Source organism: Podarcis bocagei (genome assembly GCF_964188305.1).
Source record: "Podarcis bocagei genome assembly, chromosome: 6".
In the NCBI taxonomy this organism is placed as follows: Eukaryota; Metazoa; Chordata; class Lepidosauria; order Squamata; family Lacertidae; genus Podarcis; species Podarcis bocagei.
The window spans coordinates 11,331,526-11,355,142 of NC_138130.1; the positions used below are offsets into that span (position 1 = coordinate 11,331,526).

The 23,617-nt window shown below is 42.7% G+C and overlaps 1 protein-coding gene across 13 annotated transcripts in view; it reads right to left on the reverse strand.

Annotated features, from left to right (window-relative positions):
- MYCBP2 (MYC binding protein 2) overlaps nucleotides 1-23,617 on the reverse strand; it is a 144,708-nt gene that overhangs the window by 12,056 nt on the left and 109,035 nt on the right. For 11 of the 13 annotated variants that reach the window (XM_081198189.1, XM_081198187.1, XM_081198182.1 and 8 more), the window contains 19 exons: nucleotides 20,410-22,056; nucleotides 19,667-19,836; nucleotides 18,485-18,729; nucleotides 17,232-17,399; nucleotides 16,340-16,497; nucleotides 15,467-15,666; nucleotides 14,666-14,815; nucleotides 13,887-14,047; nucleotides 10,270-10,426; nucleotides 8,962-9,186; nucleotides 8,186-8,251; nucleotides 6,466-6,705; nucleotides 6,101-6,199; nucleotides 4,679-4,759; nucleotides 3,439-3,705; nucleotides 3,016-3,299; nucleotides 2,274-2,370; nucleotides 1,635-1,754; nucleotides 606-707 (listed from right to left, as the gene is read on the reverse strand). In XM_081198189.1, coding sequence (XP_081054315.1) covers nucleotides 606-707; nucleotides 1,635-1,754; nucleotides 2,274-2,370; nucleotides 3,016-3,299; nucleotides 3,439-3,705; nucleotides 4,679-4,759; nucleotides 6,101-6,199; nucleotides 6,466-6,705; nucleotides 8,186-8,251; nucleotides 8,962-9,186; nucleotides 10,270-10,426; nucleotides 13,887-14,047; nucleotides 14,666-14,815; nucleotides 15,467-15,666; nucleotides 16,340-16,497; nucleotides 17,232-17,399; nucleotides 18,485-18,729; nucleotides 19,667-19,836; nucleotides 20,410-22,056 — 4,637 coding nt within the window. The remainder of the gene's footprint in view (nucleotides 1-605; nucleotides 708-1,634; nucleotides 1,755-2,273; nucleotides 2,371-3,015; nucleotides 3,300-3,438; nucleotides 3,706-4,678; nucleotides 4,760-6,100; nucleotides 6,200-6,465; nucleotides 6,706-8,185; nucleotides 8,252-8,961; nucleotides 9,187-10,269; nucleotides 10,427-13,886; nucleotides 14,048-14,665; nucleotides 14,816-15,466; nucleotides 15,667-16,339; nucleotides 16,498-17,231; nucleotides 17,400-18,484; nucleotides 18,730-19,666; nucleotides 19,837-20,409; nucleotides 22,057-23,617) is intronic. The other 2 variants (XM_081198188.1, XM_081198184.1) reach the window with 2 other exon arrangements.

Below are 23,617 nucleotides of genomic sequence, written 5' to 3' on the forward strand. Positions count from 1 at the left end.
TTGTAAAATTAATGAGTATTAGAAAAATGTTGGAATGAAACTATTTGGCTTTAGTAGAAATGTTAAAAAGAATTATGTATAAATAAGTTTTAAGTTTTAAGCTTTAGGGCTTTTCATGGTAAGATAAGGTTAAAATAAATTAAGGTAATTTAATGACAGAATATAGTGAAAGATGGAAAGGATTTGCTGAGATAATTAATAACTAGAATACAAAAAAGGGAGGTGTGAGGAGGTTGATGAAACAAGTTAATGAAAGACAAAGATTTGGGAATATTGGATTTGTTTTTAATTTTTTTGTTTATTTTTGTTTTTGGTTTTGATGTATTGTGTGTTTTGTTTTTTGTTTTTATTGACTTGTATTGTTTAATTTCTCTTTTTGTCTACCTTTTTTCCTTTTCCTTTTTTCCCTTCTCTCTCTCTGTAATTTTAAATTCTCAATAAATATCATTTAAAAAAAAAACAGTAGTGGGCACAAGAAAAGACACAAAGCACATGCTTAACTGTTCACATTGCAAGTTCTGCATAGTAGTAGATAAACTAAGGATTTATTCAAAAGTTGGTGAAGTTTATGTTTCCTGCAAAGTTGGTTGCCGCCTATTCCTTACCATTTGTTTTTGCTGCCCATCCTTTCCCATCCATCTTCCAGAGGAAAGTCTGTCTACATGGTCCTGATCAAGCACACAAAGGGATGCAAGAGCCAGCCAGAGCTGTTAAAAAGAGGGCAAGAGCAAATTATTTTTTCGAGTGCAGTAAGCCATATTAATCCTAGGAATTAAGCAATGAGTTTATATTGATGACTTAAACATAACCATCTTCAAACTGTACCTTTTCTCTAGCAACATGCAAAAGTTCAGCAAAAAGAGTAATGAACATTTAAGATTTTTTTTAACCCAGCACAAGCTTTTGTAAAAGGCATTCAGAAGATATTGCGAACAGCTTATATATTCTGTACCTCACACCACACCTGATGAGCACTTATTTTAGAAATTTAGGAAATTTAGTACTATTCTAAAGAGGTTTTCGTTTTCTCTGCAACCACTGTCATCTCCTTTTCAAAAATATCATTTAGCCACGCATACACAACCAAGTTGCCTCTTATTAAACTGTGTGAAGTTTATATATATCTTCATTCCTCTGTGAAATACTGAATTTATGGTCAACAAAAAGTTTTAACAAAAGGAGGGGATGGTGGGATGAGAGATCCAACAATGTTGTGTAGCCATTAAAACTGATAATTCCCTTTTCGTATACAAAGCACTATCTCTGGACAAGAAGCAGCTTTTTCAAACTCGTAATATTACACACAGAACACAATTCCCAGCAGATATGTACTTGGAGGAAAATCAAATTTGTTAGCAATGGGAATAAAACAGAAAAGTTCTGCAGCAGTAGATATAATCAGATGCTTTTGTTATTATCAGTGTTTCTCCTTTTAAGATCATCATTATTCTTGTACAGATGATATATATCAAGAAATACTATTTACTCAAGGAAAAAACAATAGCCCACACAAATAAACCAAACACAAGACACAAAAACCTTAGGTGGCCAACCCAGGTACGTGTAGATGTCCCTGGAGAAACCTCTCCAATAAGCAAGATACAACGTGTAACAGAATAACCAACTGCTCTTACCCTGGTTGTTGCAATGCAACGCACTGGTGACCTGAATTCTTCCTCCATTTTGGTCAATGCAATGATTGTTTCAGCTATAGCGTTTTTTGTCACACGGGACCAAGCTTCAGACAAGTGACCCTGTGGAAGAGACACAACATAGACCGAGCCCTAATATAATGCACTGTGCAGAAATGTACATTAAAACTGCAGAACGTTCCAGGGATGCCATGCATATATCCGAATTGCCCCAATGAGACCATCTTTACCTTTCTGGAGTCTGCACTGAGCAGGCTTTGCAAGGCACCTAGCAAGGCAGAGAGCTCAGAAAGGAAAAAGCTTGTCCGAAAAAGCAAGGGGTTCCAAATCAGTAGGGATAGGTGGGGGCAGGGGAGCTGCACACTTATCGACTCTGAACATTGTCTGCCTTGGGTGCTAGGTGGCAATATTCACCCATGGGATGATGGCCAACAACCGAAAACAGTGAATTCTGCATGCTGCCACTAGATGCAGCTCTAGTCCCATCGGATGTGGTCCTTACATGCAGGGAGAAAATAACGCTTTCTGAAATTAAAGGGAAATCTCAGTGCAGGGGAAGGAGGGTGCAGGGACCACTTCGGCACAAGAGCAGCACAGTACGCTAAGATGCTGGAAGCTTACGGCAGCCATGTCTTTAATGAGCTTAATAATGATCTCTGAAATCTGTGTTGGTGTTGAGCCCTTCATCCACCAGTGGCTTTCACCTCGTCGAAGATAGCTGGAAAGGGGGGAAAGCAAGCATATATATGTATAAAATCAGCATTAGAAAGAACCTGAGAATACAGTACCGTCATACCTTGGGTTGCGAACGTGATCCATGCGGGAGGCACGTTCGCAACCCGCAGCACCGTGTGTGACACGATTTGGCGCTTCTGCGCACGCGCAAAGCACGATTTAGTGCTTCTGCGCATGCATGAGTGCCGAAACCTGGAAGTAACCCCTTCCAGTACTTCCGGGTTTGGCGCGGGCCATAACCCGAAAACGCACAACCCATGTATTGAAATAAAATGCATTTTGCAGTCTTCGAGAACACAATGTTTGACATGTTTTTAAAATAGGGTTGCCATATTTCAAGGGGTAAAAAGTCCAAACCCGGGTCACCTGATCCAGAGCCCAGGCCACCTACACCAGAGCCCAGGTTGCCCACGCCACAGCCCTAGCCTGAACCAGAGCCGCCCACACAAAATTAAAACCAAAAATCCAGGACAGTTGCTTTAAAATGTAAAATTCCCCCCTGATGGGCATGTAGGACCCCCAAAAGAGGAGATGTCTGGCAATTCCCGGACGTATGGCAGTCCTATTTTGAAAGGGGACATTTTAATTCCCTGTGCCGTGATACTGAAAGAGTGCAACATCTACTAACCTGGAATTGAAAATCATTGGCAATGTAACTGTAGTAACTCCTTTGCCAGCTGCAGTGCCAGCTGTGCCAGTGATAGTGGTTCCTTTGGCCTTCAGCTGTACAGTGAGTGCTTTGGCAATGCAACCCAGGAACATGTCCAAGATGCCGAGCTTATTCCAGTCTCCCTTCTCTGTTGAATGAATGATGTCGCTTATATCTGCCGGGGGTAGCGCCTTGACTCCTATGATACTAGCCAAGCGACTCGGGGTGACTTCTGGCAGCACACGCCTAAGTAAGGAGGTCACCTAGACGAAGCACCCAGGAAGTTAGTCAACATTTTCAGTGTCTGAGTTAATGTATCAATTGATCATTATAAGTAACTTGTAACTAAATTTGACTACGATGCCTCTTTATACCGTATGAAAATTTTCATTTTGCACTAACCTGCCTCTGTACCCTGGGCGAAGCAGTATGTAGCAGCGAGAAGAGATCTTGAAGCAACGTCAGTTGCTGAGCCAAGTACTGACGCCCTACGTTAGAACCACTCAGTGCCAGGACCATGGACAGCAGCTCAAAGCAATAGGCATCAGAGGAGGCATCCTCATCGCTAGGCTGAGAGTTTGCGTTCTCTTTGCTAGAAATTGCATGCTCCCATTCTTCCCGAACGCGAGTCGCTTCCATTCGGATAGCCTGTACAATATGAGCGCAAACCTAACATGGGGAAAACAGGAAAAAGTAATTTAACTGCAATCAACCACCTCGTGACTCCAGTGCAATTAAGCTGATTTATAACTCATCGGTGTTTTAATTGTGATGCCATGATCAAATTCCATACGCACATCACACCGTGCAAAAATAAGCCTTATGCCCTTCCCACCACATCAGAACATTTTGCGGGATTACACTGGGCCTAAGTCATTCGATGAAGAAAGGGACTGTTTGCACATGCATAGGCTTCAGCTGACACAAAATGTTCTAGATGTTAAGAACAGGGATTGCTCTTTTAGATCGCCACGTGCATGTGGTGTATCTGCAGTAACTCAACAAATGGTCCCTAAATTAATTTGTAAAACACAAAAGTTTTAATTTCTGCTGAGTAAATTACCTGGCCCCTACCAAAAAGAAGAAGAAGAAGAAGAGTATGGATTTGATATCCCGCCTTTCACTCCCTTTAAGGAGTCTCAAAGTGGCTAACATTCTCCTTTCCCTTCCTCCCCCACAACAAACACTCTGTGAGGTGAGTGGGGCTGAGAGACTTCAGAGAAGTGTGACTGGCCCAAGGTCACCCAGCAGCTGCATGTGGAGGAGCAGGGAAGCGAACCCAGTTCCCCAGATTACGAGACTACCACTCTTAACCACTACACCACACTGACTCTTCAAAAAACTTTTTAAATTGCTCTGCTGCTTACATCCCCAGAAGTTTCTAGTTTGCATTTTCTTCTTTTTAAAAAAAAAACCCCTGCTTTACCCCTTTTATGTAAAAGCGGGATAGCTAACATGTCCAAGCTAAAAAATGCTCAGCAGCCACCAAAATCTCCTTCTTTCTCCCAACCACTTTCTGCCCTCCTCTCTCCAATGGCTGCCACGTCCCATTCTGAACCTCCCTCTCTTGTGCCCTGGAGACCACATATCCAAGGGTGTGTAAAATGCTCAAAACTATAAAAGGCTACTATAGTAAACAAACCTGCTTTTGCAAATTAGTCAGTTTACTTCTGCTGAATATAATTCCAACCATGTGCTCTTTCAGGTCTGCATCCGAAGTTGCCTTTAGATGGAAACATTAACATTTGATGTGAGCCTGTGTTCCACGGTTTGATTTTTGTAGCATGAAACTTAGAACAGTTTTGCTTTCCTTGCATATGCTGGCATTTACGAAAACAGAATACCTAGCCAAAATAAATTCGCTGAAGAATATATACAAATCACACATTTTTCCCCCTTAAAAAAGAAGTTGTCAATAATACTGTCCTGGTTTTCTTTGTAAGAGTTTAATACTCTATGAAGAACTGAGCTTCCAAGTATGACTTCGACGTCAGAGACAGAATTTTGCATTGGGACAATCTGGCATATTGTGATTTACAGTGCAATTTTAATAATGTCTACTTAGAAGAAATTCAGTGGGCTATTAGGGGGTTACTATTGCAGCCAGAGACTTCCACTTCTACTTTTTTGGGAAATGGTAACATGATTGAGCATTTCTTTATGTAGGACCTTCTGGCAAGAAGAATCATAGCTGCTTTTTGCAGGACCTAGATATTAACACAGGAGTTCCTACTGTTAAAGCAATAAAATACTGTGCAAGTTAAAACCATCTGCTTTACTTGCAGGTAGTGCTTCCATGCATCGGCTTCCTAGTGAACTGCTTTTTGCAACAAGAATTACCGTATTTTTCGCTCCAAAGGGCGCAACGGACCATAGGGCGCACCTAGTTTTTAGGGGGGAAATAAAGGGGGGGAATTATTTCCCCCCTCCCAGCCGCGGGGCTAGGGCGGGGGAAGTCCGAGCTTCCCCCAACCCAACCCCGCCGCTGCTCCCGGAGCTCCTGGGAACTCCCGCCGCGCTCAGAAGGCTTGCGAATAGCTGTCTGAAGCCTGGAGAGTGAGAGGGGTCGGTGCGCACCGACCCCTCTTGTTCTTCAGGCTTCAGCGAAAGCCTGCATTCGCTCCATAGGACGCACACACATTTCCCCTTCATTTTTGGAGGGGAAAAAGTGCGTCCTGTAGAGCAAAAAATACGGTAAGAAGAAACTGGGATGTAGACATGGACTTTAAATAGTGGCTGTTAATCAGAACAAAACATTAATAGTGAGGCTGCTCCAAGGTTCAACGACTGGTGAATCAATGTATCTGAAATAAATAAATGGCTTACTATGAATCTTGCCAAACATTCCCTGACTATTGTTGAAAGTTAAGTAATCCCAAAGAAAGTCTATATTTCCAGCATGTAGGTAAACATTCAGCATTACTAGCAATTTGGCAAAACCACTACTGAATTAAAAGGAAAATCTAGGTAAGGGAATTCAGTCCAACATGGCAAAAGTCAGAAATTGACAGAACTTTCATTACTAGTTTTAGAATCATAGTAATGATAGAATACAAATAAATACATTGTGTACTTTTTCTTCTCCTTCAGGTGAGGAAAGCAAAGCTTTTTCTTCTTGTTCTGGTGTTGGCTCAGCATCTCCAGATATGAGTTTTCCAAAGACCTATTAGAGAATGGATAAAACAACAGTAGAGGAGTTACGTACAAGCTTTTATGCAGTTGCATTAACCGTTTTAAAATATCTATGTGCAGTTCATAGCAGATACACAATTGTCAAAAATAAACACATGCATAAAGCTCCCATAGTCTTTCATTGAAACAGCTTCAGATAGAGCTTCAGAGACAGAATTACATGAAAATCACTCTTAGATCATATGCCTAATTTACAGCGCTAAATATGAATTGTTGTGATGCAATTCAGTGTCTCACCTGAGATGTAATAAGCCTGAAGACCCGCAGCGTCTCAGCTTCACAGTTCCTTTGCTGAGCTACGCTTGCTGAAATCTGGCCTGCTATTTTGATGCTTTCACCATCCTTCCATCCCAGCACTTTCACTTGCCTAACTCTGAGAGTGTTCTCTGGTCCCTTTAATTCAATTTTGATGATGTGGTTATCTCCACCAGGAAGTTCACTGGTTACCCAGCCAATATGCCTTGAATCCAAGTCAACCTAGTACACAGGAATGTAAAGACGGATTTGTAAGGTCGTGGTGGGGACACACATACAGCTAATGACTTGCCTTTACAAGTAACTAGTTCAAAACCCAATATTTGATAGTTTGATTCACGCATCCACATTCAACAGTTGAGGGCTGGCATGTGTGAATGGCTTATCACCACAGACAGAGCTTTCAAACCAACCAATGTCAACTCAAAACAACTGCCAATATGAATTAGATTAGATGGGCCTTCCCCTCCTCTCTGTACACAGGGCTGGGCAATTTAAAACTGTAACAGTACAGTGGTGCCTCGCAAGACGAAAAGAATCCGTTCTGTGATTCTCTTCGTCTAGCGGTTTTTTCGTCTTGCGAAGCAAGCCCATTGACGGATTAGCGGATTAGCGCTATTAGCGGCTTTTAGCGGCTTATCTGCTGATCGGATCAGCTGATAAGCGGCTTAGCGGCTTAGAAAAGGGGGGGAGGGGGAAAAACCAGCAGGAACTCGCAAGACATTGTCGTCTTGCGAAGCAAGCCCATAGGAAATTCGTTTTGCAAATCACCTCCAAAACGGAAAACTCTTTCGTCTAGCGAGTTTTCCGTCTTGTGAGGCATTCGTCTTGCGGGGCACCGCTGTATTCAGCTTCTGCAGCCACCTGATCCTTTATTACAGGCACGTGTAAGGGACAAAATGCAAAACATAAGTAGGTGGAAGGCATTCGTTCATTTCCCACTTCTCTATTTGTTTCTTCCAGAGACATAGTACAAATATGATGCAAGGGCATCTAATGTTCAGTTATGGAGATTGTGTAAAACAAGTCCCTTGAATGGCATGTTAAAATACATATTACTCCTGCAAAGAAGCCAAATAGAATGAAAGATTTCTGCCACCACCCATATGTTGTGCCTAATGGTAGTCAGATCCTATTACATAATCGGCATGCTTGATTGAATTTTGATGCTATCTTATTTATACTGTTTTCATTGAGCTGTTGTATGTATCACACTTTTACTGTATGTTTTTTTCTAACATCTATTAATGTTGTTCACCGCTTTGGGGCTGCAGGGCTGTGAGCCAAACAAAGCAACTATAACATTCCAACTAGTACCATACAGTGGTGCCTCGCAAGACGAAAAGAATCTGTTCTGTGATTCTCTTCGTCTAGCGGTTTTTTCGTCTTGCGAAGCAAGCCCATTGACGGATTAGCGCTATTAGCGGCTTTTAGCGGCTTATCTGCTGATCGGATCAGCTGATAAGCGGCTTAGCGGCTTAGAAAAGGGGGGGGAGGAAAAAAACCCCGCAGGAACTCGCAAGACATTGTCGTCTTGCGAAGCAAGCCCATAGGAAATTCGTTTTGCGAAGCACCTCCAAAATGGAAAACTCTTTCGTCTAGCGAGTTTTCCGTCTTGCGAGGCATTCGTCTTGCGGGGCACCACTGTACATTCTTTAAGAATTAAGATGCACTCTTCTTCATAATTAAACTAGTTATTTACCTGCTTTATTCTGCAAAGATCTTCTACTGTCTTGCCTGTTAAAAAGGTCATCGAAGTCACTTTGTTCTACAGATGACAGAATGAAACAAAAATAAAAAGACGCTTTTAAATGTGTTGATAATACTAACAACACAGCTTAAAGTGCAGGACATGAATATATGTAATTTTATAAAACTAGATAGTTAAGAAAAGCAGAACTGCGATAGCCAAACAGCTTTAAAGCTCAGCATTTTCACTTCATGTGGGTCGGCTCACATGTTTAAATCAACTGAAGCTATCAGTTCTATATTCTGTCAACTCACTTCTGTAGGTCTGCGCTATATGCAGGATGATGTATAAAGGATTCTCTTTTTGAATGCACGAACCCTGCATTTCTGAACCAGGGATTTTATAACTCAATCCTATGGGTGGCATTCAAAGTAGCAACTAAATTAAAGTAACTTCGCAGCATGCTTGTTCCACTGGTGAAATGCTTCATGACAGTGGTAGACTGTTGTGCAAGAAAATGCATGAGCAGGTTTGCTGGTAACTTCACTGCACAATGTATTTACAATAGTGCAACTGTGGCATTGGACTGCTCTGTTGCACAACATTAAAGTTCACCCATCCACTAGCTCAAGAGCCCTTGCAGAAGTGGACAGAGAACGTTTGATACAGCTTGATCTATTTTATAACTACACTCTCTACAGCAGTGCAATTTTATGAGAATATGCAAGTTCTGCTATTCTTTGTTTCAACAAAATTCATGTAGAAATATGACACAGAATATGATTTACCCCAAGATCCCGTGAGTTGTCAACATGGACAGACACATAGCGAGCATTAATTCCTTTGACGCAATTAATGGTAATGTTTTTAGTCTTATTTTTATCTTCATCTCCAGATTCCCAGAAGGTTTCTGTTGACCCATCCGTCAAACTACCAATCATGGCTGGGCGACTTGACGTTTTAATATCAACGATGCTGGTTAAGTCTTTTAGACAAATCACTATACATGATTCCTGTCAAAACAGAGGAGTTTCAGAGTCAAAGAGGTAAAAAAAAAACCAAGCAAAAAAAGTATGTCACTCCTGTGGTACAAACCATTCTTTCTTGATTAATTTAAATGAAGAGCAGGTATGAAATGAGACAGCGATTTTGAGTTTGATGGTTCTCTTTAAAAAGTAAAGTAAGAGTAAAGACACTGTTTCTATTAACATGCGTATAGACTAGACGGCTTTGTCCATGGAGTTTTCTTGGCAGGGATACTGGAGTGGCTTGCCAGTTCCTGCTCCCTGAGTGCTCATTGGAAGGACAGATCCTGAAGCTGAGGCTCCAATACTTTGGCCACCTCATGAGAAGAGAAGACTCCCTGGAAAAGACCCTGATGTTGGGAAAGATGAAGGGCACAAGTAGAAGGGGACAACAGAGGACGAGATGGTTGGACAGTGTTCTCGAAGCTACCAGCATGAGTTTGACCAAACTGCGGGAGGCAGTGGAGGACAGGAGTGCCCGGCGTGCTCTGGTCCATGGGGTCACGAAGAGTCGGACATGACTAAATGACTAAACAACAACAAGATGCAGCTACCTGCCACCATTTAACCACATATCACAACCTGCATTTCCTCCCATAGGTCTACACCAGAGGTTTTCAACCTTTTTGAGTCCACAGCTCCCTCGACCAACAACATTCTTTCTGCAGCACCCCTGTGGGGCTCAGGAGCCCAGTTATGCCACCCCTTGCCTGCTGAGCTGGCAGCCTCTCATCCTTTTTTGAACACCCCCCCTTGTGCCGTGTTCTCTCAGCCTCCTCTCCTAGGGAGTCCTTCAGGCAGCTGCTGCCACCCCTGGTCTCTGAGCTTGCCCCCCCCCCGCCCCAAAGAGGGGTGCCTCCCAGAGGCACCATCCGCCTGTGGAGCTTGTAGCCAGGGCTGCTGCAGCAAACAGCTGTGCAAGCCTTTGGGAGGCAGAGACGCAAGAGGGCATCAGAGGATGGGCATCCCAGAAGTACTTCTGAAACTTCATTTTAAGCGACTGTATGCATTTCTGATTAGTAAGATATGCTCATCTATTGCCTCCATGGAAACTTGGGAGATACGACCTACCTGACTAATAGCTTCAAAGCCAGACTGGATACTGATACTAAAGCTTTCTTCACTGTCTCCATCATCAGATTTGGACAGAATGTTGTTAATGTGGTGAAAGACATTGCTCTGGTGCAGAAACTGGTGATCCGATTGCTTGAATTTGAGGCTCCAGCATCTGGAAAAAATAAGTTAAGCACCCGTCTTCAGTTTAAATGCATCCAACGAACCATGAGCAGAGCATACCTCATCAGCTTAAAACTCTGAACAGGCAGCCCAGGCTCTACTAAGAAGAAACGCATTCCATTATTTGCTGAGTTCCCATGTCTATCTATGTGGCAAATAAATGCCTTTTAACTATCTATCTATCATCTATCTATCTATCTATCTATCTAAACATGAAATGTAGGCTGAGATATACAGAATATACAGTATGAAATACATTAAAGAAATTCCTGTTTCCCATTCTGTATCCCTTTCATTACTAAACGTATGTGTAAATATATATATTTTTCTTTTTACCTATTATTGTGACTTCCCTCCACCACGGCTTGACATCCTTTATTATATTTTAAAACTTATCATTGTGTTATATATATTAGTTACATTGACCCCAGGAACAATCTTACAATAGTTTTATCACACCTTTACGAACTTAGTCCATGCATATCAATAAATTTGTTTTCGAACGATGTTTTGTCATATATTCTTCTAAACAAGTCCATTCCTTCTTGAGTTTCTGATTCAATTGAAATCTGATGGCTGCTGTCATTTTAGCCAACTCTATGAATTCACATAGCTTGTTTAACCACTCCTGTATCGAGGGGACTGTGTCCCCTTTCCAAATTTTCGCTATCAGTAACCTAGCAGCAGCCGTAGTGTATAAAAATATTATTTTCTTATCTTTTAACTTATACATCTCCAAGCAGAGGCAACAAGTGCATAAAATATTCACCCATCCAGCAGTGGAGTGGCCCCCGCCTGCGCCTAGTGCGCACCAGGGTGTGTGCAGGATGCACCTGGGGGTGGGGCATGCGATTAGAGTGACCCCTGAACCACTGCACGCTGAGCCAGTGTGGTGCAGTGGTTCAGAGTGGTGGACTCGTAATCTGGTGAACTGGGTTTGCGTCTCCGCTCCTCCACATGCAGCTGCTGGGTCACCTTGGGCCACACTTCTCTGAAGTCTCTCAGCCTCACTCACCTCACAGAGTGTTTGTTGTGGGGAGGAAGAGAAATGAGATTGTTAGCGACTCTGAGACTCCTTAAGGTAAAGGTAAAGGGACCCCTGACCATTAGGTCCATTCGTGACCGACTCTGGGGTTGCAGCGCTCATCTCGCTTTATTGGCCGAGGGAGCCGGTGTACAGCTTCCGGGTCATGTGGCCAGCATGACTAAGCCGCTTCTGGCGAACCAGAGCAGCGCACAGAAGCGCCATTTACCTTCCCGCCAGAGCGGTACCTATTTATCTACTTGCACCTTGACGAGCTTTCGAACTGCTAGACTGGCAGGAGCAGGTTCCGAGCAATGGGAGCTCACCCCGTCACGGGGATTCGAACCGCCGACCTTCTGATTGGCAAGTCCTAGACTCTGTGGTTTAACCCACAGCACCACCCGTGTCCCTTTGAGACTCCTTATGGTAGTGATAAAGCGGGATATCAAATCCAAACTCTTCTTCTTCTGCTACACAGCAGGGCGCACTCATAGCCACGAGCAGGCATGTGCCCTGGGCCTTGAGAGCCCAGCGATGCTTTTGTGAGCAGCGCTCTTCTCACAGGAAAGGCGTCGTGAACAGTTGTGTCGTTCACACTGTGCCCTCTGGCTGGGAAGGAGGCAAGCGCCCCAGCAGCTGTTAGCAGTGTCATAGTGCTGGGTTCACTATGGGGCAGAGCGCTGTGTTGCGTTCCCCCAAACTGTGCCTGGGGCGATGGCCCCCTCTGCCCCTCCCCCGCTACGCCACTGCACCCACCTGAGATTCAAGACTAACAACAGAAAAGACAGGGAAGGGCCTCAGATCTAGAGGCTAACAATACTTGAAGGATATTAGATGTCAGTTCCATTATTGTTTGTCTCTGAAAGTAACGAATGAGGTCTTACATTAATACAGTGGTGCCCCGCAAGACGAATACCTCGCAAGACGGAAAACTCGCTAGACAAAAGAGTTTTCTGTTTTGGAGGTGCTTCACAAAACGAATTTCCTATGGGCTTGCTTCGCAAGACGACAATGTCTTGCGAGTTCCTGCTTTTTTTTTCCCTTTCCCCCCTTTTTCTAAGCCGCTAAGCCGCTTATCAGCTGATCCGATTAGCAGATAAGCCGCTAAAAGCCGCTAATAGCGCTAATCCGCTAATCCTTCAATGGGCTTGCTTCGCAAGACAAAAAAACCGCTAGACGAAGAGAATCACAGAACGGATTCTTTTCGTCTTGCGAGGCGCCACTGTATGGGCTAAGTAAGTACAGCTGAACAAAAGGAGGTGTATTTAAATTTTTTTTGGGGGGGGGACACATGTCTTTGCAATATGGAACACACACTCTTCATGAATGAGCAGGTTGGGAAATGGTAGGAAAATGTTTACATATTCAAGCATTTGATCCAGCTTCATGGTCATTACACACCCCAATCTGAATGTAGACTGCTCAAGAGCAAGGGCAATGACATAATTACATAGCCAGATGCAAGTAGTAGCCAATGGAGTGTCGTCACAATCTGCAATTTGTTGGTATTGCTTCTGGAAGAAGCCTGCTTTTGTTTTTTTGAAATGGTGCCAGAGCTGCAGATCAGAAGCAAGGCAACTGCAGTACTGGAACAAGGGATTATTCTCCATATATCCTGACAAGTTTAAATCCACATTTATACCTGCTCGGAGGCAGGAAGGTACATGAAAGAAGTAAACCATTTTTACTCCGTTTTAAATACAGGAATCCTGACCAGTCAATGTACTCAGCTCTTACAAGACGGAAGCAGGATTCTATGGTTTCCTATTGCTCCAAAATGCAAGCAAAAAAACTTGTGTTAATATGTCCAGTATAACAAATCCTACCAATTACCTTGTGAAGCATCCTAATGCTGGGAATTTGAACCCTGCATACTGAAATGTGCCCAGCCACATACAGAGCTGGTGTCTAAATATCTGAGTAGGTAGCTTTTTTCCTACTTTTGCTCTAAATGGAAAAAAATGTGATATATATGTTTGTCCAGTATACCTGAAGGAGCGTCTCCACCCCCATCGTTCTGCCCGGACACTGAGGTCCAGCGCCGAGGGCCTTCTGGCGGTTCCCTCATTGCGAGAAGCGAAGCTACAGGGAACCAGGCAGAGGGCCTTTTCGGTGGTGGCGCCCGCCCTGTGGAATGCCCTCCCATCGGATGTCAAGGTGATGGACAACTACCTGACATTCAGAAAACATCTTAAGGCGGCCCTATTCAGGGAAGCTTTTAATGTATGATATTTTAGTGTTTTTTGGTTTCTGTGGAAGCCGCCCAGAGTGGCTGGGGAAACCCAGCCAGATGGGCGGGGTACAAATAATAAATTATTATTATTATTATTATTATTATTATTGTGTGTGTGTGTGTGTGTGTGTGTGTGTGTGTTTACCTTCTCTCTGCTCAATTTTTTAAAGGAGATTTTCTGTATGTAGCACCTACCTCAGAGCCATCTGTTGCAATGAACTTCCACTTGGGAGAGACATCATGAGGTCAGAGATGGTCTGTAGCAAACGGTGGAAAGTATGGGGCAAAGGATGAGCTGCTTCACCAGCAATCACTATGTCGGACAACGGATGCTCACAGACTCTCGTATCCTTTTCCTGAAATTCAAATTGCGTAAGTTATGTCTGAAAAGCTGCCCTCTTGAAGTAAGGGCACACTCACGTCTGGCTGTTCTCATTATGTTAACCCTTTCCCCAGTATTTATTCAGGATCTGAGGCTTTCAAAATTCTATATGCATAACTTAATAAAATTAATAGGCATGTGCTTAATTACGCACCCATATATATTGCAACACGATTCAAGATGGTTTGTTTTTCTGCACTGCAATTAAGATGAGGACTCTGACAAAAGGCACATGATTTACCTTACGGTTCTGATCAATATTAAGTCAATATTCTTTCTATTTTTGTTTTGTTTTATAAAGAGAATGTTGTATATTTTATGCTTTGTTGGTATAAATTGGTCGTTGGTGACAATGAATTCAGATTAAAAATAATCAAAACTACTTTCCTTACAAATGTTGTACCCTGCCTGTTAAACAGAACACTGATGCAAATCTGATATTTTATTTTATTTTATCTTCACTGAAACATATAATGTCTTCACAGGCATTATAAAACCTGCTGAGACAATATTAGGTGATTGGGAAAAGGTGATGCACTTGGTTCCATAGTACATCATCACAGTGAGCTAAGTTGCAAGCACTTCAACTTACTTGTTCAGCGTTTTCTTTGTTTGCTTTGTTCTCTTCATCCTCTTCTTCCTCTGGCTCCACAGGGGCAGGAGTCAGGGATGCCACAAAATGCCATAAAATATCGTGAAGAGATGTTGTTTGAATGACATTGCAGAGAAGCCAGTTAAAAGCCTAGAAACATAAAAGTCGTGGAGTTTAAGTACAGAGGGAAACTGGAGGGGAGATTCCAAATTTCAGAGGATGCAATAGTATTTTGTAGAAAACACATGCAGTTTATGCAATCCATGATAGTAAGACAATCTGGACACATGTAGGGCACTGTTATTTTTTTTTACAGACATTTGCAGTTAGCTGGCTGATGATGTAGTAGTAAGAAAAACAGAAAGTTAACTCATGGGAGTGACAGGTGCTGAACTGAAATGCAAGTAACTGAATAAACGGCATGTACTGGTTGTCAGTCACATTTAGAGAAAAGTCAGTACGGTGGAACCTTGTGTTACGGATGGTTCCGGTACTTCCGGGTTGCCGCGGGATGCAAGATGAAAACACGCAACCTGAAGCGGACATATCATGAGGTTTGACTGTATTCTGATAGCAATGTGTGTGGAACTAAGGCAGCTGGCTATACAGAGGAACCAGAAATAGATGGCATTCTAGATATCTTAACCTAGCACACTCTTAAGCAAGTTTACTCAGAAGTAAGTCCAGCTGCCTACATTCACACATCACGATAAAACACTTTGGAAAACTAAAAATGCTATTACAGAGAGAATGAATTCCTGATGTGACACTGATTCGGATGATAATTAAGGCACTAAATACCTCCATAGCAAACACCCGGCAAGCTGATTTTCTTAAAGCTTGTTTCATTGCAATTTCAAGTCCCTCCAAGTCATGATGTTGGATTACAAATGCCAGAACAGGCCACTGGAAATTTCTCTCTCCTTTGGAAAGAGAGCTGTGGGCGGAGATTAACCGAGAAAGTTCAGGAGATGGATGTCTCAGGAGAGAGGAGCCCACTTCTATTTAAAAGCATAAAAATACGTACATATTAGAGAGTTAATAATATACTAAGAAGGTTAGTATATTAGTATTAATTTACTGAAAGCAGAAACTGTACAAATAATCTGTCCAAACATTACTTGTTGGTTATACGAGTATCTTAATTCTCAAGCAAACAGTTTGGCTGCAACCTTTTACATTCATCAGATATTACACTTTGGATGTTCAGGCTCAGACAGACACTGCTTTTGGATGTGCTGTGCATTGTGGACAATTAGAAAGCTGAACACTTAAAAGGGGGGGAGTTGCCCATTGTGCATAATGGTGAAGGGGCTCACTGACTCAATACTGACCAAAAACAAAATTAAATGCAAAAGAAGAACGCCGCAGGGAGAAAATAAAGAAACAAAAGAAGAAGAAAAATGGGCCTAACTCTTTCAAAAGAAAAGCTCTTCCTGAAGGTGACGGCCAAGACGGAAGGAAGCAAGAAGGCACCAGCCATGTCTCTTTGAGAACGTGTTGTGATGACTGGGGGCAGAGTCTTCATGCTAAAGCCTCTGTCACTTAACTCTAGAAAGCTCTGCACCAGAACTCATATTTGGGATTGCACAGAAATCACAAAGAAGCAAAGTAGCATATACATCCACACAAATAGTTAAATATTTTCACAGCTGGCAAAGTTTATAGCCTTACCTGCATCTCCACTGTTGACTCGCCTTCTGGGGATAGCCTTTACTCGTGCAGGTAAAATGGAATGTTGTTTATCATATTCCGATGCAACGACTGAATACGACCTCTGAAAAACTGTGCGCTTTGCTAAATCTGTATCTGTGATGGGACTAGTCTCTAAACTAGAAAGATAACAGTGCATTAATTAACATATTTATAGGTATATGCATTTTAGCAACCCAATAATTTAAGTATATCTCCTAGTAACAAACAGGGAAAGCTAATGAGTTCAATCAACCATTTCTTGATCCTGGATTTCTAAGGTTTCCAAAACTGATTTCAAACCATGCATTTAGGAGTGAATCCTGATTAGCATTAACCATTGTGCAGATATGATTACAAACTGTGGTTAAGAGGCTTTTGCATGAAAGAGGGCTTTAATTCAGGGATGGAAAGCATTATGTCTGTGCTGGCCCCCAGAAAATTACAAATGATCTTGCAAATTCTAAGATGTTCAGCAGCAGGGTTTCAGCTTATCTAGAATGAAACAATCAACGTCTTTATTTCTGACAAAATTATAGACTATATGAACCTTTTAAGAGTTTCTATGTCAGACATTACATTACATTGCCATTTTTACTAGATTACCAGTTCCCTAAATGAAATATCATGAAGGTTAGTGCAAGAAATCAGTTTCTTCTTGAGCTTATAAAAAAGGTGGTAAACATAAATTGTTCTTCACACTATCCTTGGTTTCCGTAAGTATAATACACACTATCCTTGGTTTCAGTAAGTATAATAAGATGGTCTCTTGATGCTTTTCTCAAAGTAGTGTTATGAAGAGTTGCAAATAAATCAATCAATCACAATTTAGCAGTTAGCACACCAACACATACTAACATACACATTGGAATACCTTGGTGGCATGGATTTCATGTTACTTTCTGGCTCCTCAAAGACATTAGGACTGGCATCAGGAGTAACAGATATATAAGGTGCAGGTACTGAAGTTGAGCGCAAATACCTCATCTCATCCTGAAAGAGGTTGTCGTCTTGATAGCCAACAAAGTTTTCATGATGATGTCTGAAAAGAATTAGACACCACATGTTATGTAAAGCCAAGGCTTTTTTGGTCCAATCAGTCATCAACCAATCATTTAAATGCATGGACCCACCAAAAATGATATAGTACTATCATTTTGCCTAATGGTTACCTAAACACACCTGGGACATAGTATTTCAACTAACTGTTCAAAGACACTAGCTCATCAAAACCATACCACTACACAGGCTAAATGTCTCTAAATTCTGATTAACCCAAGGAAGCTTTCAAAATTATTAAATCTCGTTTTACAACTCCCCTTTTTCCTAATTTGAGAGGTAAAGGTTGGGTGGGATGACAGGCTGAGCAACAAGTCAGCAAGGTTCAAAATACAAACCTTGCAAGTGCCATCTGCATATGCACCCTTTTCCAAGGAAGGGAGATTCAGCAGCAATATGACTCCCAGCAAAGGATCTTACCTGGAAATTCAGTAAGATCTCTGGAGAGAATCCAACTGCTTCTCTTGGTGGAAGCAAAGACAAAATGGACTCCAGCCAGAATCTGTCACTTCCAGTATAGTCTATTTTCTTATGAGATTTTACATTCTATACCTTAAGAAGATATTCACTCCATCGTACCCAGTGAACTCTTAAAGTGGTCTGAATGCCATGTGATTGTGTGTTCAGTGCTGCAAACAGGCTTCTTAAAGCACAGACATCAGACACTCAGAAATGAGCTAGAACTCTTTGGAAGAGCATTGACTGATAGGAAAGTATATATAGTAAAAAAATCATCAAGACACAGTTAACATGTGCTTTTAAAAACTTTAAAACCCACCTGTAGCCATGCTTGAAAGAGCTGGATGTTATTTACTGAAAATGATCTAACACACACAAAGGTAATGATTATAGTTAGTGATTCCAGTTGATTAACAGATTGCTTCTTTAAACTAGGAATCCTTGACCTAATAGCAATAATGATTACCCTTAACACCAATACAGTGGATTTTGAGTTTTAAAGCTATTGTTATCTCAAGACAAAGTAAATGCATTTTAGAAAAGCAGAGTTATTAATGATATTAAGGCACATTTGGGAGGGAGTCAATATGCGTATTTGTTTATTGTTACCTTGCTAACGTCTGAAGATAGAGACAAGTCATTTTAACAGGGAAATCCTCCGAGATGCCTTCCTTGACGCTCGGAAGCTGCGACTGGAATGGTTTGGAAGGGTGGTAACACAGAATACTGGGCTCAGCTGCACTGCTCAAGGCCAGCAAGAACAATGCATTTGCTTTGATCACTTGATGGGCTTCCATGGTGGGCAAGGCACGAGGTGTCTTAACTTGCATTGGCTTTCTCCTAGACTGTTTGACCTACAGGGAGACAAAGAATGCTACTTCGTAACCATGGCAGTGGAACTTCAGGGTCCAACAAGAGGGAACAATACCCTTGCTAAGCACTGCAGCTTTAGCACCTTACACCAGACCTCCACTGCTTATACTTCATCCCTTCTTCACTACTCGACTAGCATGCGTGGGTGAAAATGGAAGTATGCTTCATGTGAAATTCTGTTCCTGGTATCACATGGAGGACAATCTTCGCCTCTCAGGATAGCATCTCCCTTGGGCTTAGAACAGCTTATATGCCTTTGTAAGAAATTATTCTTGCATTCCATAGATACAACACAGAATTGATAGCAGAACCAGCAACCCCTACTATAAATGCATAGTTTTCTCTCTTTCACAGTCACATGCGGAAAATGGGAACACTGAGCATTCAGTACACCCAAATGTGACAGCCCTGTGACTGTGGCAGATGACAAATGCAGGTCTAAGGATCATATTCTTTTCCCATTTTTGACTTTTTGATTTTAGCCCAGTAAACAGCAGTATTGCAAGGAAGTTCATTAAACTTACTAGCCCACTTTTTGTGTGGTCGTTAGCCACTGTCTTGCCTGCCATACTTCTATTTTGGTCTTTTAATGGCATGGGCAGACTGAAAGAAAGAATTATTTTCCAACTTATAAAAGCTTGCTTTCCTGGTCTTCTGAAAGCAATTCATACAGTCAAGGAAATGGCCATTTACAATCTGGATGTAAGGTATACGCATGAAGTGCAATATTAGCTGCAAGATACACTTTCTGCAACCCCAAAGCGCAGCGAGTTCTCAGACTTCCAGGTACAGTAGGGAATAATGCAGTCAGAACACACCTAGGTTGGTGTAAGGAGAACAAAGGTACATTATTCCTAGAGGGCATTCCTGCAGAAACTCCAGTCTTGCTGTAGATAGCAAGAAACAGATTAAAAATACCTTTTCTCTTGCTGCTGCCTGCTTTTCACGGAGGTATTTTTCTCTGCACCGATCACAGACGAGGTACCATGTGCTTCCTCCTATGCCACCATCGCCACAATTGCCAGCCCATCCTCCACAGAAGTGCCCAATGCTGTTATAGCCTTGTCCACCAGCATAGCGGCCACAACCTTAAAATAAGGAAAAGTCATGTTTAATAGTAAGCTCTAAATCCATTATTTGGTTTGCCCAGCCACATAGTCACAGAGAGCCGAGTCTTCAAAGCAGGGGTTACAAACCTTCGGCCTGTGAGCCAAATTTAGGCCAGCACAGGTTTCGATTTGACCTGTAAGGCTGTTTCCCCCAAACCACACCCACCTGTCCCATAATATGCGATGTCAGGTGTGGGGCACACAGAGACGGAAAGCAGGGCTGAAATCACCATCCATCAGCTGATGAACGGTAAAGTTCAAGTCTGAGGTATCTACTGCAAGATCACAATGTGGTGATCAAAAAGTGTGTTGTCCCTCTTATCAGGCAAAAGTGGCCTACCCAATTCTGGTCCCCACAGGCATTCTGGTGCCACGTTCTTTGGTTTTTACATGAACAGGGCGAACACATGATGAAACGAAACACGACTGCTGCCATCATGCCTATCGTTTAGCCCTCAAACACCTCTGGGTCTGCTCCCATTCTCTTTGCCAGATGCCGAAAGGGTCCTTTGCCTGATGCAAAAAATCACTTTTGTGAAATGAGCATCTTACCTGGATGAGCTTGTCTCATGTGGTACGTCACTGGGTATGGGTGGGATTCCCCACACAGTTCACAGATGGTATCTTTCTCTGGTCCTCCCACTGCCAGCTGAGCCATCTCACCAAAGAGATTTCCCCTCGGTCTGGCCTCCGCTTTTTCTTTCTTCTTCTTTTCCTTTTTGGACTTCTTGCTATCTTTGTCACTCTCCTTCTTCTTCAACACAGCACAGGACCCAGGGCTTGGAAAAATCATGTTCTGAGAAGCTGCCTTGATGGTTGCCAGAGAAATGTCTTCCCAGAAGGCTACCAGGTGTTGGAGGGTTAATGGAAGAGGAGACTTGGACTTCATAGTATGGTGACTGGTAGTTTCAAAAGAGGTAGCTTCACTTTTTCCATCCTCGCATCGTTCATGAAGAGGAGGCTCTTTAAGCATAGAGAGGACCTTATTTTTGTTTATGCTGCCCATTTTTGATATGTCAGGTCCATGGGGAGCTATGTTAAACATATTCAGAGCAGAAGATATTTCCAGGGAATGTCTGTTCTTCAGCTTGGTTTCTTTCTCCTCTGCAGGCTGTTGGCCAAGATTGCTTCTAATGGGTGCGTGCTCCTTCGAAAGTTCTGGGTTGAATTTCAAAAAAGACGAGCAGGCCATTGCATCGTGGACTATTCCTTCATGCCACAGGAAAGAAGCAAAGACAGCCCGGGCACATTCAGCCACAGATGGAGACATTGCTTGTTTGGCAGGCTCTACTGGTCTGGAGCCATCGCCTTTGAAAAGGCATACGGACTTTTCCTTTTTGGGTCTTGTATGCCTATTTGCACATTTGCGGCTCACTTTGGGAGATGCCCTCGTGTCCTGCTCATCTTTCAGCGGTGCTTTTCCTATGCTGAAATGAACTTTGTTCGAGCAATCGTCCACGCTCTTGAATTCAGAGTTATCTTCACAAGTACTGTCTGTGATGCTATTGGTCTTTAAGGTACTTGAAGTACAGACTTCAACAACTTCACTGTGAAGGTTTTCTTGCACAACGTGAGGGGAAGGGGCTCGGTTTTCGGTTTCTGCCCCAGGTTTCCCATCTTTCGAAACAATTTTTGGCTTGGGAGAAGTGGACCTTCCCCTCAGTGGTTCTGTTAGGGGTGCTTTCTTTTTGCGAAGGGTATCTGGGTCAAGTGTATATGAATCGGACTTAGATCTCTCCCGCGGAGGATCAAGCTTTGTTTTCACTGGGGCTGAAGGTTTCTGAGACAGGGTCTTCTCGTGAGGAGATGAGGAACGGCGAGATCCGACACCAGATGTGCAGGATTTCCCTGCTGAGATCGTCTTTGGAGAAGATGACCGAGTTCCTGGCCCTGGAGATTCTGCCCTCAGACCAGATGTTGTCCTTCCGTCAGATTTTAAGGTTTGCAGGGTGTTGTGGTTTGGAGATAATGATCTGCTGTGGGAATCTGACCTCAGTTTTGCAGTGTCAGATTTTAGCATCAACGATTCGCTCGCAGATAAGCTCTCTATATTCCTGGGCTTCTTCTGGTCTGTAGCTTGGTGGCTCATACGGCTATCGGGTTTAGGTGACCTGCTGTCTGCTCTGTACTTCGAAGCCATATCGGATTTCCCTGCTGAAGAAACTGGTCTAGCAGCTGCAGTGAAATTCACTCTGTCACCTGTATGGCACATTTTATAATGACATTAAAGGGAAAGTGCTCATTTATAATACAACAGATCACAACGCAGGATAGGAGTAGAGAATACTAGATAGATAGATAGATAGATAGATAGATAGATAGATGAATAGATAGGTGATAGATAGATAGATAGATAGATAGATATAGACAGATAGAAGAGAGAAAACAGGGAGTTCAATACTTTATTGGTTGGATTCAGAGACGCATGAGAACTCAGTTTGCACAATGCGACTATCTTGACTTCTCCTTGATATACACCAAACTGCTTCTGAGGGTCAACAGATCTTCTAGAATGGCATGGAATTCGACAGGGTGGGAGGATGCAGTGAGGCTGGGGCAGAATTAGGAACAGGAGCAAAATTGACCCTTGGATTCAAGCCTATATGAGGGTCTCCCTGCTAAAAAGTAGTAGAACTAACTGCCTCCTACAGGAAGGTGATTGCAACTAGGACTACTGCCTCAAGAAATGTTTGAGTGATCCAGTCAAAACAAAGTGCGCTGCATCTACAGCTGAACTACCAAACTTGTGTGTGTGTGTGTGTGTGTGTGTGTGTGTGTGTGTGTGTGTGTGTGTAGGCAGCACACTTTTGCATGCAAAGGCCCAATATGGCAAAGTTATTTGTGTATCGGGAAAGGTTTCTGCACAGAAGGTTGGATCCAGATTTCCATGTGGAACTTCACTTATGGAATAGGGCACACTTAGGTCTCAGTTCGTGCTCCCCCCCCCAAAAAAAAAAAAAATTCTGCCACAACACCCCACTGAAGGGGAAAGGAGGAATTGGCCCAAAAAAATCTCCACTTTTTCACAGAAGTCCTCAGTAGATCCAACCCCTTTCCATCATGAAAAGGTCCCCTTCCACTTGCAGAAAGGTACCTTAGATTCAACTAATATACAGTGGTGCCCCGCAAGACGAACGCCTCGCAAGACGAATTTTTGTTTTCGAGTTGCTTCGCAAGACGAATTTCCCTATGGGCTTGCTTCGCAAAACGAAGCTTGCCCCGCAAGCTCCGGGGATAGCGGGAAGCGCAGCCCCGCAAGCTCCGGGGACAGAGGGGAAGGCGCAACGGCTTCCCCTCTCTCCCCGGACCCCTTTTGAACCAAGGGGCGGCAAGGGGGAGAAGCGATCTTCTCCTCTCCGCCCCTTGCTTCAAAAGGGGGGACAGAGCGGCGCTTCCCCTCTGTCCCCGGACAGTTTCCATAGGAACGCATTGATTGATTTTCAATGCATTCCTATGGGAAACCGTGCTTCGCAAGACGAAAAACTCGCAAGAAGAAAAAACTTGCGGAACGAATTAATTTCGTCTTGCGAGGCACCACTGTAATATCCTTTCAAGATTGAGACTAGTGGTTTAACAGTGTTCGACATGTAGCTAAAATTTTTACTTGAGTGTACATATTCAAAACAACACTCTATATACGTAATGAGACTAACTCAAGAAGACACAAGGAAAAGGCTAACGTTGTTCCTTTTTTTATTTTAACTGACAAAACTTTATCAAAAAAAAATAGTGACTAGATTTAACAGAATTGCACTATCTA